The sequence below is a fragment of the Acipenser ruthenus genome, chromosome 17 (assembly GCF_902713425.1).
Source record: "Acipenser ruthenus chromosome 17, fAciRut3.2 maternal haplotype, whole genome shotgun sequence".
Classification (NCBI taxonomy): Eukaryota; Metazoa; Chordata; class Actinopteri; order Acipenseriformes; family Acipenseridae; genus Acipenser; species Acipenser ruthenus.
The window spans coordinates 23,969,667-23,987,660 of record NC_081205.1 but is presented as its reverse complement, the minus strand read 5'-3'; the positions used below and the strand labels follow the sequence as shown (position 1 = coordinate 23,987,660).

Below are 17,994 nucleotides of genomic sequence, written 5' to 3'. Positions count from 1 at the left end.
CTGATTGTAAATTCTGTATCTGTTACTATGCGCTTAGTTGGGCCTTATTTTCCAAACACTAATAATAATAATGCCCATTTATAGGAAACAGACTTTCCCAGAATAGTCAAAAGGGTTGGACGTTCCAAACTCCTAAATTTACATACTTTATGTAAAAAATAAAATAATTCCGGTGGTATAGCAAAAAGGTATAGCCACTTTATTAATACTGGTGGGTAAAACACATCACGACTACTAATGCCATAACAGCAGTCTGTGGCTGTTCCTTTGTTAAAAAGCATGTATGTGCATTATCACATTGTTTCAGTCACTGGCGGATAATGTTTAAACTTCAAGTCCCAGAAAGCACTGCAAGTACAGGAAGCGACTGTACTTGACCTTGCACAGGGTTAGCACCAGAGAGAGAAGCAGCATGGCGAACAAGGATCCTAGTGTGAGTATCTGAGGAAAAAAAATATATACACACACAAAGTATATCATAATTGATAAGAGTTTGGTAAGGGCATGTTAAGTTTGTATTTGTTTTAACAGTGGCGAACGGTTTCATCTTGTCTGAATATGCAGGAAAAAGACAACAACATTTATTTAGAGAATTCAGTCTGGTTTGACATTTCACAGAACGCGTTTGAGTTAACTCAATTTTTGTGTAATTTTTCGTCTACGGTGCACGTCTCCGTCGGCATTATCGAGTAAATTGCATTCTTTGTTTCAGCGTTTTAGCATAAAGTTAAAAAATGAAGCAGATGGGCAGGTATTTTAAAGCTTGGACTTGTCACTTGGACGAACACAGGCCATAATGTTATCCAATTAACTTACTCGATCAACTTGCATAACCTTTTTTAACGAGAGCAAATTCAAGTACAAACATTTCAGCTGAATGTTTTCTATTAAATGGCTACCGTAAGGAATTTTAAGTAATAAGCTATTGTAATAATATAAATATATATGAGACTGGGTTTTCGGTAAAGGTCAATGTCATTACATCACAATCCCGTTTTCTATGCTTAAAACGTTCCATTTGAATTGGTGTAGAAAATATTAGACCCTCTTGGACGGATCTTCTTTGTATTGCGTGTGAGATACGATTAGTATTTTGATCAAAAGTCATGGAATGTTCCCGGTTACTCCAGATCCTGCCACAAGATGGAGTGCTCAGGTCCAGTGAAGTCTGAATATACTGATTAAAACATAATGTCATAATCGATGTTTAAACTGAAGGTATGCAAAATAACATGCACATTATATGTAGTATACCTTATTTTTTTTGTTTTTTTTTTTAACTGCTGAATATTGTCTCATAACCTGACTGCATTTTTGCATAATTAAATTCACCACTATTTATATTAATATAAAGTACCATCAAAATTAATAATAAATTGTTAAACTTTGTGTACACAATAGCACATTTAGAGAGAGGATTTAAATTAGTCTAGAATATTAATTGCAAATCTTTTACTTGTATGCGTTGTTTTGATGGTATTTTTACATGTAAATTATCGTTTTACATTTCTACTTTTTAGATATCTCCAGTTTAAAAAAAATAAATAAATAATTGGTATAGAAAAGCAAAACTGGATCGAACATAGTTCGGAACCCCTGATATGTTTTGCCACTTTTTTCAACCACCTCAAAACGATTTGGAGGTAGAAATCTGGGCTATATAAGCACATTGGTTGACCTTGACATCAGACCTAAAACTGCTGTCATTGCAACCCTTACAGATGCTACTGGCTTCCCATATGTTACTCATTTGTAGGTACTTTGGAACAGGTAGCATTCAATAAAATAATGTGTAAGATTGCATTTGTGCAACGTATACACATTTGTTAAATGAAGACCTAATATGCTTGATGGGGGATATCTGTACTGTGTTTGCTTACTGTTGTACACTATCTTGTAGTACGCTCACCTATCTATCACAGTGCACTTTCTCAAGAGTCGATGGGGAATGTTATTTAAATTAGTCTACAAAAAACCTTTCCCCACTGTCTCGGTATAGTATATTATCGTAGTCTTGAGAAATGAACCTTTCAAAAATGTGTTGTAGCTGTGTGGGGCTAAAGGGTACATTAAATAAGCTCTGCAATAAATAATTGCTCCAGGGCATCTGCTCACCTGTGATCTTTCCATCATGTACATTTTAAATGTGTTGTAAACTGTATGTATTTATTTTCTTCAGAGTTTTTTTCAGCAGTTGCGGGACATGGCTGGCAGGCTGTCCTCTGGTTCCAAGGGAGCAGGAATGGGCCTCAAGTTACTAGTGGGTGCTGGCGCACTGGCTTATGGAGTGAAAGAAGCTACGTACACAGGTATTTGTTACACAACATAGACACACATCCATAGCAAGTATGCCCTGGACTGTAGTTCTGATTTTTTAATTGTATTTTTATATAATAATGTTCTTTTGTTAAACGTGGCATATTTATCATACTGTTTAATATTCTTGCACATTAGAAATATCTTCAATGTGTTGTGTCTTCTCTGTGGCATCATGCATTTCATAATGTGCTATAGCAACTCTTCAAAGACAGCCTGCAGTCCACACACACTGACTGGGCTGTGGGTTCGCAGAGTAAGGGACATCACGAGCATCATTAAATGGTATGGTTTACTGGTTACCAGTACTGGTAAATGCCATGGTAAAATAAAAACATGCACATTCTGCAATAAAGAGGACACAGGCCTCTTGGCTATGCTGTATTGATTGAAGTTGGCTCATGTGTAAAACTTGGTATTTTCGTTAAATGTTTTAAAAAAAGGCATGTTTAAAGTTATGTGTGATCAACCCTGATTAACTTGTGTGATGTTTTCATGTTGTAACCCAACAAGCGTCCCATTGTCATTCTTTTCCAGTTGAAGGTGGGCAGAGAGCAATTATTTTTAACAGACTAGGAGGGATGCAGGACACAGTTCTCTCAGAAGGGCTGCACATCAGGTAGGTTGTGCTTATGCTTAGGAAATTGTGATATATGAAAAAGTAAAAATAAAATACAGATTTTGTTGAGGATTTGTCATGGCTGTTGAAACACAGGTAACTTATAGTACAGTATAGTTATAACAGTATAATGTATGACTCTCAGATTGATGATCTGGTGTAATTGTTCTAGTAATCCATTCCCAATTTTTTCGAAGGAATTTGAATTGATATTTTAGAGACATAATTGTTCTGATTGTTCAACTGCTTTCATTTGAAGCCAATTTAATTGACTATAACAGTGACTTCAATTTAAATACTTTGTTGACCCTCTTGAAATTCATTTTAACAAAATACTGTTAATTGCAATTTTGATCAGTGATGTGTTGGAATTGATTAAAAGGGAATTGGAAATGGATTTAAATAAGTAATTGAAATTAAGAAACTGGAATGGGAACCGCCACCCTGTTTACAACATGGTTCAAACTTTCAAATGGACAGTGGATTTGCTCCAGTGTTCACTTGTGTATTTTTTTTCTCTCTGCATTGGTTTGGTATTTAGGATCCAATGGTACTCAAAACAGCCTTCTTACCCTTGCTGTGTAACTGCCACTGACCCATCAAACCAGGACCATTAAAAGCTGTTCTGCATTTGTCTCATTGTGACTGTCTCCACGGATCTTTTGCAATGCATCTGCTAGTCCATTGTACTGATTCAACAGACCTGCTTCAGTGTTGTGCTGTTCTAAATATAAACCTCTATGTAACGTGTTGTACACACATTTGTACCACTACAGAACTAACTTCCCCTGACAACCAACTCACTACTCTGTGCTGCAGTGTTAATATAGTACATTTGACAACAAAGTCTGGAAGTGACAGTATTGTGTATGGTACCTTATACATTTTGCACACTACAAACCTGAATTATGTGTTTTGTTTTCACTGTAACATCATGCATTTCATAGTGTGCTATATTAACCCTTCCACAATAGCCTGCAGTCCACACACACTGGGCTGTGGGTTCGCAAAGTAAGGGACATAATAATAATAAGAAGAAGAAGAATCTGTTTGATACATTTTGCCTGCAGTTAATATGAACAATGGGAGATAGATGTAAAAATATAGGAATAGTTAACAAAAGGTTATACACGTGTTCACCAACATTGATTGTATAAATCGGGTAATGTTATTGACGACCATTGAGGGGAAAAAAAAGGTTTCACAGCTACTTTGCAAAGTTACTTTACAATGAGCCCAGTAGGAGTTTATGATAAGATTTTACACTCTGTTAATTTCCCAGGATACCATGGATTCAGTACCCTGTCATTTATGACATTAGAGCAAAGCCAAGAAAGATCTCCTCTCTCACTGGATCGAAAGGTTGGTAGTGGGTATGGAAGGAGGTAGATTGTTTTTATTGCACCTTTTAAACTGGAGTGATTGTCATGGGCCAGGTTGCCCACCCCTGTCTTGGATCTATTCAGGAGGAATAGAGCGTCTGGAAACAGATGGTTCCTTGTTATGGTGAAGTAATGACCTGTTATCTTGTCCTGTACACTGTAATATCTATAGATATGTATTTTGTTTTCCTCGTAACCTAATGCATTTCTCAGTGTGCTATAGCAACCCTTCAAAAGACAGCCTGCAGGTCACACATACTAGTCTGTGGGTGCGTAAAGTAAGGGACATAAATAACCAAGACTATATAAATGTTCTGCTGTGTAATTCCCTATTAACTCAGGTCTTGTTTTGAGACATAAAGTTTCATTGTGTTTAAAACCATTACATTGCAACAGCTGGGTAATCTGGCGCATTTTTTGTATATGTATATTTTGTATATAAGATACTCTTCTTGGGGAGAGAGTTTCTGAAGATTTAGAGCTGGTTGGAAGCACTTTATCCATAAAGTGGTATATCATGTGTATTGTGACCTGTGTATTGTGATGTGTCGTCTTGATTTTATTTGAATGTGTGGTCCTTACCATTGGTGCTGTGTAGATCTCCAGATGGTGAACATAGCCCTTCGTGTCCTGTCCAGACCTGAGGCCTCAAAGCTCCCATTCCTCTACCAGCGCTTGGGCAAGGACTACGATGAGAGAGTCCTGCCGTCCATTGTCAATGAAGTTCTCAAGAGTGTGGTAGCCAAGTTTAATGCATCCCAGCTCATCACACAGAGAGCGCAGGTATTGTTTCATACTCATTTATACCTTCATCATCCCCAATATGTTATTTACACTTCCTGCTGCACTGAAACAGATATTGAATGAATGTATTTTAGCTATTAAAAACAAAAAACCTGGAGATGGTACATTTGAGGGCTGTACAATCTTCTTAATGCTACTGACAGACAGGGACAGACAATCTGTTACACTGATTATAAGCCATTTAAGAGTTTGGCTTCACTCGCATGAGATTACCTCAGATTCTGATATGTAGCCAAAAGCACAAACTTGAACAAATTGTCATAAAGGAGTTGGATTGAACAAATTATGTTTATGAATGAATTTTGCAAGCAACAAAATACAGTTTTTTTTTTTGTTTTTTTTTTTTTTAGCGAATTTCAATTACATTGCTATAGAAATGCTGTAAATTGATTTGTGATGACGTTTTATAGAAACACTTGAATAATTCCATGTCAGGTTAACCAAAATTCACTTTTTTTTTCTCAAAATGTGCACCCTTACCCTCAAACTTCAGCTAAGTATAACTAATGGTACAGGAAGTTAGTTTCTCATGAACCAGTACTTGAATTCTGGGTTAATATTTTACATTACCTGAGTTACTGATTTGGTTATGTGTATTTCTCCATGTATGAGGTCTGGCTTTGGGTTTGTGTTATTACTTGTCCGAATAAAGCTTGATTTGCAGTCCAGAGACTTGTCAGAACTATACAACAACAGCACAGTAAGAGCTACAATAAATACAGTTGTTATTGCTGCTAATAGGTGTCCTTGCTGATTCGCCGTGAGTTGTTTGAGAGGGCCAAGGACTTCAACATCATCCTTGACGATGTGGCCATCACAGAGCTGAGCTTTAGCAGGGAGTACACTGCAGCTGTGGAGTCTAAGCAAGTTGGTGAGTGGCAGCACATCACAGGAAAGATTCTGTGTGCTTTATCCAAGGTAGTTGTAGTTGATGTAATCTGGCAGGCAGGTATCAGTCACTAGAGGGAGTTAATTACTAGCTAACCATATATACAGTGCCTTGTGAAAGTATTCGGCCCCCTTGAACTTTGCGACCTTTTGCCACATTTCAGGCTTCAAACATAAAGATATGAAACTGTAATTTTTTGTGAAGAATCAACAACAAGTGGGACACAATCATGAAGTGGAACGAAATTTATTGGATATTTCAAACTTTTTTAACAAATAAAAAACTGAAAAATTGGGCGTGCAAAATTATTCAGCCCCCTTAAGTTAATACTTTGTAGCGCCACCTTTTGCTGCGATTACAGCTGTAAGTCGCTTGGGGTATGTCTCTATCAGTTTTGCACATCGAGAGACTGAAATTTTTGCCCATTCCTCCTTGCAAAACAGCTCGAGCTCAGTGAGGTTGGATGGAGAGCATTTGTGAACAGCAGTTTTCAGTTCTTTCCACAGATTCTCGATTGGATTCAGGTCTGGACTTTGACTTGGCCATTCTAACACCTGGATATGTTTATTTGTGAACCATTCCATTGTAGATTTTGCTTTATGTTTTGGATCATTGTCTTGTTGGAAGACAAATCTCCGTCCCAGTCTCAGGTCTTTTGCAGACTCCATCAGGTTTTCTTCCAGAATGGTCCTGTATTTGGCTCCATCCATCTTCCCATCAATTTTAACCATCTTCCCTGTCCCTGCTGAAGAAAAGCAGGCCCAAACCATGATGCTGCCACCACCATGTTTGACAGTGGGGATGGTGTGTTCAGGGTGATGAGCTGTGTTGCTTTTACGCCAAACATAACGTTTTGCATTGTTGCCAAAAAGTTCGATTTTGGTTTCATCTGACCAAAGCACCTTCTTCCACATGTTTGGTGTGTCTCCCAGGTGGCTTGTGGCAAACTGTAAACGACACTTTTTATGGATATCTTTAAGAAATGGCTTTCTTCTTGCCACTCTTCCATAAAGGCCAGATTTGTGCAGTATACGACTGATTGTTGTCCTATGGACAGAGTCTCCCACCTCAGCTGTAGATCTCTGCAGTTCATCCAGAGTGATCATGGGCCTCTTGGCTGCATCTCTGATCAGTCTTCTCCTTGTATGAGCTGAAAGTTTAGAGGGACGGCCAGGTCTTGGTAGATTTGCAGTGGTCTGATACTCCTTCCATTTCAATATTATCGCTTGCACAGTGCTCCTTGGGATGTTTAAAGCTTGGGAAATCTTTTTGTATCCAAATCCGGCTTTAAACTTCTCCACAACAGTATCTCGGACCTGCCTGGTGTGTTCCTTGTTCTTCATGATGCTCTCTGCGCTTTAAACGGACCTCTGAGACTATCACAGTGCAGGTGCATTTATACGGAGACTTGATTACACACAGGTGGATTCTATTTATCATCATTAGTCATTTAGGTCAACATTGGATCATTCAGAGATCCTCACTGAACTTCTGGAGAGAGTTTGCTGCACTGAAAGTAAAGGGGCTGAATAATTTTGCACGCCCAATTTTTCAGTTTTTTATTTGTTAAAAAAGTTTGAAATATCCAATAAATTTCGTTCCACTTCATGATTGTGTCCCACTTGTTGTTGATTCTTCACAAAAAATTACAGTTTCATATCTTTATGTTTGAAGCCTGAAATGTGGCAAAAGGTCGCAAAGTTCAAGGGGGCCGAATACTTTCGCAAGGCACTGTATATATATATATAATGTGTCCTCTTGTTAAGTGGCATATTTATCATACCGTTTACAATTCTTGCACACTAGAAAAATCTTAGATGTGTTGTGTCTTCTCTGTGACATCATGCATTTCATAGTGTGCTATAGCAACCCTTCAAAGACAGCCTGCAGTCCACACACACTGAATGGGCTGTGGGTTCGCAGAGTAAGGGACATCGCGATAAAATGAGCATCATTAAAACCCTGGTCTGGTTTACTAGTTACCAACTCCTGTAAATCATGACCTGGAAAAGTCAAAGTGAAACTCTGTTCTCATTGATTTGTTATTCTCCTCAGTGGGGGTAAATGCAGTGCATCCTTGGTTTGACTTAAATATGCAGTGCCCGACATCTTGCCCACATTGATACGAATATATGCAATTCCCTGGTGTATTTTATACATTCTTTGATAATTTGGTATACTTTAGCAGACTATAGACATTGATGCTTTAGCTGTCCCTGTCAGCCCAACAGGCACGCACTGCCCTCCCAGGTATTGGAGGGAATTGCAGTGTTTGAGGGCGGCATCTTCTGAAGGCGCCCTTTGTCTGGGCTGAAAGTACAGTACAGATTCTTTGCATGTCCCTGTGCTCTGAGTTTCATACCTGTTTGTAAAATAGAATGTTCTGCTTTCAGCCCAGCAGGAGGCCCAGAGGGCTCAGTTCTATGTGGAGAAGGCCAAGCAGGATCAGAGACAGAAAATCATCCAGGCTGAAGGAGAGGCTGAAGCTGCTAAAATGGTAAATGTTGCCGTTCCAAACTCCAGACTTGAGGAAATGACCTGTTTTACCATTCTAGTGGAAAGCACTGATTGTCAGAGTTTTGTTTGCACAGTATATTTTGCTCGGTGTTTTCTTATGACAGAACACAGTGATCTTTGTGCTAGACTAAGCCTTTCCAGACAGCTTGCAGTTCACTGTCTGAACTGTTGGTTCGCATGAGGTAGGGACATTGCCCACACATTTCGTTTTTTAAACTTTTTTCTTCATTTCTTTACAAGGTCTTTAAACAAACCCCTTACAGTAATTAACTTCTCTGCACTAATTTACTTTGCAAACCTTACTATAACTAATTACTTGATTTCAGTGGTATAGGGGCATACCCTGGACTGTTGAGTGGAGTTGTCTTTCCATGACAAGCCTTTTTGAGTGGAGTTATTATTCCTAGATCTCCTGTTCTTCAATGTTGAAACCATTAAAAAGTAAACATAAACTTCAAGTTTTTTTGTAAATCATTAGCTGACGAATGAGAAGGCATCAAACAGACCTTTGCTTTGTGGCTTGCTTGTCCAGAAAGATACCGTTGACCACCTCTGCCTCAATTGTGCACATCTTTTGCCAATGTCTATTGTGAAAAAGAACATCCCATAATGTGACTTCTACCAAATTACCTTTACTAAGTGTATATATTTATTATTATTCAGTACATTGTATTGTAGTAACTACGGTACATATAATCTTCTTTATAAATGAGAAATGTGATTTAATGTACCTTTTTGTAAATCTTGTAAATGTGTTGGATTACCCACCGGTTGGCCAGAGTGCTTGAACCTGTTTCCCTTGCCTGTCCATTCCTAGCTTGGAGAAGCTGTCACTAAGAATCCTGGCTATCTGAAGCTGAGAAGAATTAGAGCCGCTCAGGCCATTGCAAAGACTGTAAGTTTGTGTGAATCTTTTCTTTCATGGGATGATGCAGGCGTATAATCTCGGATAATAATAGTGCTTTGGGACAAGGTTTAAACATGCCTACTCTTTTTTATTATTATTAAAATTGATGGATCAAAAAACTAAATATGTACATTTTGAATATACATTAGTTTTTGCTCATGCATTTTAGTCCATGAAGGGGAATATCCTCAGGGACTCGCACACTTATTTTTGTGTGTGTGAGCTAAAATCTAGATCATAGTGAACTACTTTGCATGAGTTCTGGTTAATGAAATGTATTCCAAAAGCGTTATTAAAAATGCATATAAACGTCAATCGTATGCTGTGAATGAAAATCACTGACCCACTTCATTACAGATTGAAATCACTGGTATTCTTGAAAGTAGTTGCAGAAAAGGATTGCATCTCATTAATTAGCAACAGAACTCAGTACCACCCCATGTTTTATGGCTCTCCCTTGTGGGTGATTCCTTGAAAATGCTACGTCATAAATATTTTGCAGCAAGTCCTAGATTTGTATTGTGCTGATGGATTAGCAAATACTGGTGCAGACACTCCTCGCCTGGTGTATTTCATACCTGCTGACGTTGACACTGTACTGAGCAATAAAGGGGGTCAATGTGGTGAGGAGTTTTCTTTCCATGTTGGGCTTTAGTCCATAAAGGGGCTTCAGAGTAGGTGAAATAAGTCTGAGAATTGCCTGTTCTAAAATTTGATTAGGTTTAATTGACTTATTAATTGCTTTAGTTCCACACTGCTATGTTTTCACAGCCACGGGCAATGTGCCAATAATTAATAGAACCCCCACACACACACATTTTATTTGGTGTGTGCTAGTTAAACCCTTCAGAGAGATAGCATATTTTAGTTTTATCTCAAGTTCACAGCTGAAAGAATTATACGTAAATGTATTTCTAAACAGGAATCGGTCCTACCACTTCAGGGCCTGTATTTATCATTTGTGTGTGCGCAAGTATTTCCTTCTAAACCATGCGTACGTTATTTATCAACACAGGAGTTTGCGTGAGAGTGTTATTAGACTCACTTAGACTCCGGCCCATGCGTACGATCATTTCCTTGTGCTAGAACGCTGGTACAGTACAATGTTGCATATCCGACCCCCTGTGGACTGATGGCTTCTTTATTAACTCTAGAAGTCCCTGACTATTTTCCGCTGGTGACACAGCACTCGTTACAGAATGCCATTTGCCTTCGCTTTGTGGTACAATAACAAGTTTTGTTGGATGGCTTTGTTTATTACTTTTTTTTATTTTTTATTATTTGATAGAGAGACCGCTGTAACTGGTTTTCAATTCTGTATTTCTGCTCTTGTTTTGAAATGTTAACTTTGCATTACAGGTGGCTGCATCACAGAACAGAGTTTACCTGAACGCAGACAATCTGGTCTTGAATCTCCAGGACGAGTCCTTTAACAAGTATACTAAAAAACCCTAATTATGAATTATTTTATTTGTATGTTATGGTCCTGGGAAACATCTGTAATTTTAAAATGTGGCTTCTCAAGATTTTTATCTCAATATCAACTTAGTTTCCACTGGATGCTACCAGGTAATTGGTTTGAAACTGTTTGGGATTATAAATGTAAGGGAAGATAAAAACTCAAAGGTGTGAATGTGATAATAGCATTTTAAGTGGTATATGTTGTATAGCATATTACACTTGTATTTATCAATACAACCTGTAATTAATTTCTAACAAGGCAGCTCTACTCTGCATATAAATATTAACAGACTTTTACATACTTTGATCTAACTGAAGTAACATTTCTTGTCTTGTCTGCATGCTCTCATTGCATTTTCTTTATACACTGTTGGCTATGGTTTCATCTGCTAGAAAATAAAGGTGATGGGTATCTCTAAACCAGTGGTTCTCAAAATGGGGCGACTGTATCCTGGCAGGGGGCACGTTAGAAGGTTCAGGGAGTTGTTTTTTTTTATTACAGCGTAGATATTCACCTTTACTATGTAACTGACGGAGAATTTATTTTGGCTTTAGTGGTGGTTTTGATTGATGAAGCCAATTTGCTTGAAAAAATTAAAGGTAGACTAGACATTTCCATCAATGTATTTAAAAAAATCTGGAATTGATGTGATCAGAAACCCTGAGTCTGTAAACTGCGCCTGCTACTGTAGGAGTGTTCTTTATTTTTTTATGGTAAGCATTTTTGTGTTATTTTTAATTGTCAAAATTGTTTGTGCTAGTCTTTTTAGAAAGTCTGTAACAAAACGGTTGATTGTTATTCACGTATTGTTGATACGTTGTAGGTAGGAGTATTAGTGAAGACACCCATCATGCAGGTATCCATAGCAAGTCCATAAACAAAACAAGGAGTTAAAATAAATCAGTTCTGCACCATATAAAACTGAGCTGATTTTGCTAGTGCTTGCTAGTCTATTGACCAGTTTAAAATTATTTCGAAGCAATTTAAAGCATTTTATTTTCGGCTTTATTGTTAAGGTTTTCACTTGTGGCAATACTGTCCTACAATTACTACATGATACTGTGATCATCCCACTGTGTTGTGAACCATCGCTATGTTTTAAAACGGAGATAGCAGACATATTTAATTAAGTAAACATTTATTTGAATGTTTTTGGAATTAAAAATATAAATGCAAAACTGTGTGGCATTTCATTGTGAACTCACAAAGTGAAAACGCCAATTCAAAAACTGTCAAAGTCCCCCAAGTTAACAAATCCAACGAATTTAATACCAGACACGATTTCCCGTTATACGGCATATATTAACTTAAAACAAATCTTGATGCTGACACCTCCAGGCATGGAGATGGCGCTGTGCATCTGACTGGTGCCTTTTAAGCTTGCATATTTTTGGATGAAGTCCGATGCCATCTGGTAATGTATGTTGTTTATCGGCTTACTATGTAGTAAGCGTTGGTCCCAATGAGTAAACCATAATTTGCAGTGTTTGCTCTTATTACGATGGATCGGTAGCTGGTTTGTGCAAAATTGAAAAAACACAACAGCAGTAACATACATAGAAGCCAGAGCTGTGTTGGATTTTTGTTGACTGGTATAAGTACATATGTGTGCTGGGAGGGCATCAAGCACCACAGACAAGAGGAACGGGGGAGAGGTCCAAAAAGTTTGAGAACCACTGCTCTAAACTATATAAAAAAAAATGTTACTTAGAAGTGTCTTCAGATTAAGAGCTCAATCTGACCGTTTCATCACTGTTTTTACTTTCATTTCAGTTTAACGTTGAATTCTGTTCGAGGAAAGAAGTAACTTGTTCAAAAGCCTTGAAGAACCCAGTAAATTTTGATGACAACGAGAGCGTGCTGTCCCATTGTCATGTTGCATATTTGTTTTTGTGTATTATAGACCTGATTATCAGTACAGTAAAATGTTAAGAGAAATCGCTGACATGGTTCTGTTTTGTTTTTGTAGAATAAAATACAGATGTATGCTTAAAAAAAAAACAAAAAAAAACCCATAACCATGTTAAATTTTACATTATTTTAATACTCCATGCCTGTACTATTTGCAGTCATAGTTCAGCATTCTGGGTACTCTTCTATTAAACAAAACAGGCCTTGTTGATCAGTTTGTTTCCATTCCCCTAACTTGTTTACTTAATATACATTTAAGTGCTTCTGTAAGATTGTAGGCGGTTATAATTGACCTTTTAACAATTTACAGAAAATGTCTTTTAACACAGTCATAATGGAATTGTAGTATGTACAGCACATGCAAAATCACTCTGAGACACATTTTCAAAGCATCATGCTATTAACAGACTTTAAATTATTATTTTTATAATTGTTTTCCTACAGCAACATGTGTTGTGTTAATTCTAAGACAAGGGGCATCTCCTCCCACCCCCCACTTTGTTTTTTTTTTATTTTTCTTTTTTTTAGATCAACTGTAAAGGGTTTCAATTAAATTGGCTGCTTCCAGTTTGAAAAGCAGAATGGATTGGGATCAGTCTAAGCTGTTTTGAGTCTTCACTAAGCCCTATTGATCCTGGAAACACCAGGACAATAAAATAAAAATGGATTTGCTTCAAATTGGTTTTGGTGTGTCTGTCTCCTGAGTAGTGTTGTACATTTTATGCTGTATATAGTTTTGTATCTAGTCTTGACATATATTAAAGCATATAGCATGTTATTTCTAGCTCTTTTTTTTCCCAAGTTTTCTCTGTCACATATTTCTACGCAACAAATTCCACAATGCACATATTGCAAATGAGAACTCATTTTACTAATCTTGTGTACAGTGGCCCTTTGTAACCTGTTGAATAGTAGGTTGCAATTATTTGTTTCTTGCAATATAGAAGATAGTTCATCCATAACTTGCTAAATTGGAAGATACCCAATTGCACTAAAATAAACAGTCCTACAATTAAATACAAAGTGGAGCTCAGAGATTTTCTCCCATAAGTTAAGAGACCTGATGCTAAAGTAAGGAGGAAAGTCTCAGATATAGCAGGGTAGAGCCATCTGAAATGTATGACATCAGCAGTAGGGATGGGTACAAGACAAGCCAATTCAAGGTGAAGTTTATCAGCTTGTACCGCACATCAAGCTGTACAATATCTATATCTACTGCACATCAAGCTGTACAATATCAATATCTACTGTACCTATCTAATATAAACTACTTTTACATACTGTACTGTATAAGAGCCATTCACTAATTTACTGCTATCATCATTCATTTGTTTTCTATTATTATTGTATATGTTGGAAATTATTGACTATCCTTTGGATAGTCAACTAGTTTCCAGTGTGTTCCTATTGGAGAGGAAATAACAATTGGAAAAGTTGAAGGTCATGCACGAGGGTGATGTGGTGAAGTGCCGTCTCGCAATCAGCATTTATAGATGTGGTTTGGATTAGAGTTATGCATGGTGGGGTGGGGTGGGGTGGGGGTGCAGTAGCATATGTCTGGGTGAAGATTTTAATTCCTTATATTCTTCTCGGGATGTGAGCCCTGAAAGGATCCCCTTTTCTAATAATGATGTGACTACACTGTTCACGGTTTGAACCTTCATACTGTAATGCTGTATTCCAAACCTCTTCGTGTTTGAAGATTCACCAACCTTTTATAGCTAGTTGAAGGTGACTCTTCAGTGTTCTCCTTTTAAAGAGTTCAAGTAACAACATGATATCAGTTTTGTTTCAAGAAAGAAACTTGGGTCAAAAAGAAAGGAAATTGCTCCTACAGTTGCCAGAAACAGCTGCTCAAAGTAGCCTCATATTTCAAGGCCCAACACTTCTGTAGAGGGATACGTCAACATTGAATTGATAAACCATTAAGCATGCATAGAATTGTTCAAATTCTGTTTTTACAGTATTTCTACCCCTGCTTATTCTGGCTCACCAGTTCAGACTGCAACTATGGTTACAACAATGATTAGGTTTTTACTTTTGTATAACATTTTTCTAGTATTTCCATGGCCCTTATACAAGGATATTTAACTTAAATGAAATACAGTCCCCAGTTTCTTATGAAAACTAACACCAAGTACACCTCCTGTTGAATCAAGGGTAAAAAAAAAAAGTTAAATTTTTTTATATATCCCAGAGCTTCCCATGAGCAGAGTAGCCCATGATAGTTATTTGTATAAAACATTACTGAAGGAAATTATTCCCCATTATATGTAAAAACAAATCCTGTAGTGATAGCTATGAAATAGGTGTTTCCATATGCAAATAGTATTAAAGTTGTAAATTGGTATTATGGTTCGTCCAGATAAGAACTTCTGAAACTAGATGTGTTCGTTCTGTCTAGGTTTGATAAGAGGTCAAAGTGAACCTTCGATGAAGCAAGCTTGAACAAAAACACTGCTGTAGATATCCAAATAGGTCAAAAGCGTTATTGTTACCTGCCTCTAGATGGCAGCAAACACCAGGTTATGAATCCCCAACAGTGTGTGTGGGGGGCAGTTCTACGCACTGTGAAAAGCTGTAAAGCTTGCATTTTAGATGCATGAAGGAGGGGCAAAGGTCGCCTCAGACTGAAGCTACTAAGTTTGGTGGGTACAATAAAAACACCCAGAGCACAGCATTTTGTAAGAAGGGTCACGTGTCCAGCCTGGCATGGGGGCAGCTGTTCGTTAATCAATGTCATCTATGTTAAAGACTTTGAATTTAAAAGGCCTGCTCTGGTAATCAGTGCTTCCTGTGTTCGTTATCTCAGACAAAGGCACTTCATATGGGCGGGTTTTTATCTGGCATTGAAATTCATAAAGGCTAGGATTAAAAGCTTGCAACAAAGGCAGTTTTTTGAAGAGTGCCTGCTGCCTGGTATACACAGAAGTTGTAACAAACTTGCGCCTGCAGTGGCTGTTCTATATAAGCTTCTCAGTTAAATGTGCGTCTGTGGGTTTTGTAACAGAAGATTTTCTGCAAACATAGACCATCCTGTAGGACTTCTTCAGGGGCATTGCTGAGCAGCTTCATGACAGAAGGAACAACGATATTGGACGATTACAATATGGATGAGTCTCAGCAGTGGGTAATACCAAATGCAATTAGTCTTTTAGGATCAACTAAATTGATGCCAACCAGCAGATTCCATTCGGTGCCCGCTTGTCGTAATCCTGACAAACTATTAATAATTTAGCAGGCAAGATATATATATATATATATATATATATATATATATATATATATATATATATATATATACTAGGAAATGCAATAAAGCTATTTTAATTGAATATATGTTTTATTTAACAGTGACAAGTACTAAAAGAAAATGCAACATAAATAAACTGTTGCAAAAACAAGTAATACAATAAAAATGTGACTTATCTGCATTTCTGTTACTGTCCAAGATTACAATCCTTTAACATTTAGTGTGCTGTTTATATATAACTATACAGTATAAATATCCGAGCGGTTTCATTCTTTTTGAATTTGAACACATTATCTGGTCGTTGCTGCAGTTTTAAATGTATAGCATGGTGACAAATGCCTTCCCCCTCCCCTGCTTAATAGCAAAACAAGGCTCAGATTATTGCTCAGCTGGTCTGTCTCCATAGTAACATTGACCTCATGCTGTGACAGGCAATCTGGGCTGGTTGCCATGGCAATCAGCCCTTGACATCAAACCTGAGCTCTGGTTGCCATAGCAGCCCACCTACTGGCTCAGCAGCAATTAATGTTCTGTGCTGTGAGCCAACATGTAGAAACAGCAAAGTCAAGATGTTTTGTTTAGTGGCAAAGAGAGAACTGCCAGATGGAACAAAGGTTGTTCATTTACATAAAATAAACTGCTAAAGGCTGGCCACTTGAATTTGCTTTTTGTTATTTTTTGTTTTACTAGTCATTCTTATTGAAAAAATACAACTTGTACATAGACTTCCATCGCTTTTCAATAGTTAAAGCCTGGCACATGCACCCTTGTGTGTATGAAAACCCTGGAACTTCCTTAAGAGCTCCGAGACAGGGGCAGCTCTGGTTCACCTCATTGCCTGTCTGGACAAGGAAAAAAAGACAGAGCAATACTTTTGAAGCTCTCCCCCCATTATTACATTTTTCTTCCAATCCTCTTTGCAGAAACAAGCATGAAGTCCTCCATGAGCCTGCCCCTGTTCTGCACGCATGCCTGGTTCTCAGAGAGAGAGAGAAAGAGAGAGAGAGCTACTGAATCTGCAGACAGTAGAGAGCTCTGACCCTCCAAGGACAGTCAAACACACAGTGGATTAGCTCATGGGCTGTGACAAATGTTATGTACACTGTATTTTTTCAGGACTGGCTCAGGGCGCCATCTTAAGATCAGGGAATCTTAAGATGGCATCCTGAGTCAGTCCTAAAACAATACAGTATACATAACATTTGTCAGTGTTAAAATAGCTACAACGCACTGCTTGTTTTTAATGCAGGATCAGACATTGAACAGACATGTCTGTGGCTGGCCTGCTTCCTGAATGTTAGCCGCAGTAAATGCAGTTAACCGTTTGATTTAATGTACAACAGGATCTCCTGCAGTCTTATCTACACATATTATCATTGATTCCACCAGCTGCCTGCCAAAACTATGGTTATGTTAATCATTTCCTGGAGAAAAAAAAGAGGGAGGCAGTAAACAGTAAATGAAAGTATTGCAAGCCTAGTATGTATTTCAAAAATAAAGATGTCGTTTTAAAATACATAGTTTAAAATAGTAAAAATAGGGGGGGATATATGACCTAGTGCCCTAATTTACTAGCCTTTCATGTCTTATTATTTATTTCTTAGCAGACGCCCTTATCCAGGGCAACTTACAATTGTTACAAGATATCACATTATTTTTACATATAATTACCCATTTATACAGTTGGGTTTTTATTGGAGCAACCTAGGTAAATTACGTTGCTCAAGGGTACAGCAACAGTGTCCGCCACCTGGGATTGAACCCACGACCCTCCGGTCAAGAGTCCAGAGCCCTAACCACTACTCCACACTGCTGTCTTAGGCATGTGTTTAAAGGAATCTGCCTCCGGTCATAACTAGCTTCCAATCGACATGACAAAACAATCCCACAATTCAGAAGAATGGGCCCCGGCAATTCTGTAAGCCATGGCACCA

General features: G+C 37.8%; 1 protein-coding gene across 1 annotated transcript; it reads left to right on the top strand.

The window, feature by feature from the left end:
• Positions 1-335: 335 nt before the first annotated feature.
• LOC117423665 (prohibitin-2-like) lies at positions 336-13,485 on the top strand. Its single transcript, XM_034039737.3, has 10 exons — positions 336-433; positions 2,180-2,309; positions 2,854-2,935; positions 4,218-4,297; positions 4,916-5,100; positions 5,863-5,992; positions 8,404-8,507; positions 9,345-9,422; positions 10,794-10,870; positions 12,670-13,485. The coding sequence occupies exons 1-10, from the start codon at positions 413-415 to the stop codon at positions 12,701-12,703; spliced, it is 921 nt and encodes a 306-aa protein (XP_033895628.1). The 5' UTR covers positions 336-412; the 3' UTR covers positions 12,704-13,485.
• Positions 13,486-17,994: the final 4,509 nt, after the last annotated feature.

Bases quoted from the DNA above. Each gene is read 5' to 3' on its own strand.
- LOC117423665 (XM_034039737.3), top strand. From the start codon at position 413: ATGGCGAACAAGGATCCTAGT. The intron at 4,298-4,915 runs GTTGGTAGTGGG...GGTGCTGTGTAG, and splicing joins CTCTCTCACTGGATCGAAAG to ATCTCCAGATGGTGAACATA. The intron at 9,423-10,793 runs GTAAGTTTGTGT...TTTGCATTACAG, and splicing joins CTCAGGCCATTGCAAAGACT to GTGGCTGCATCACAGAACAG.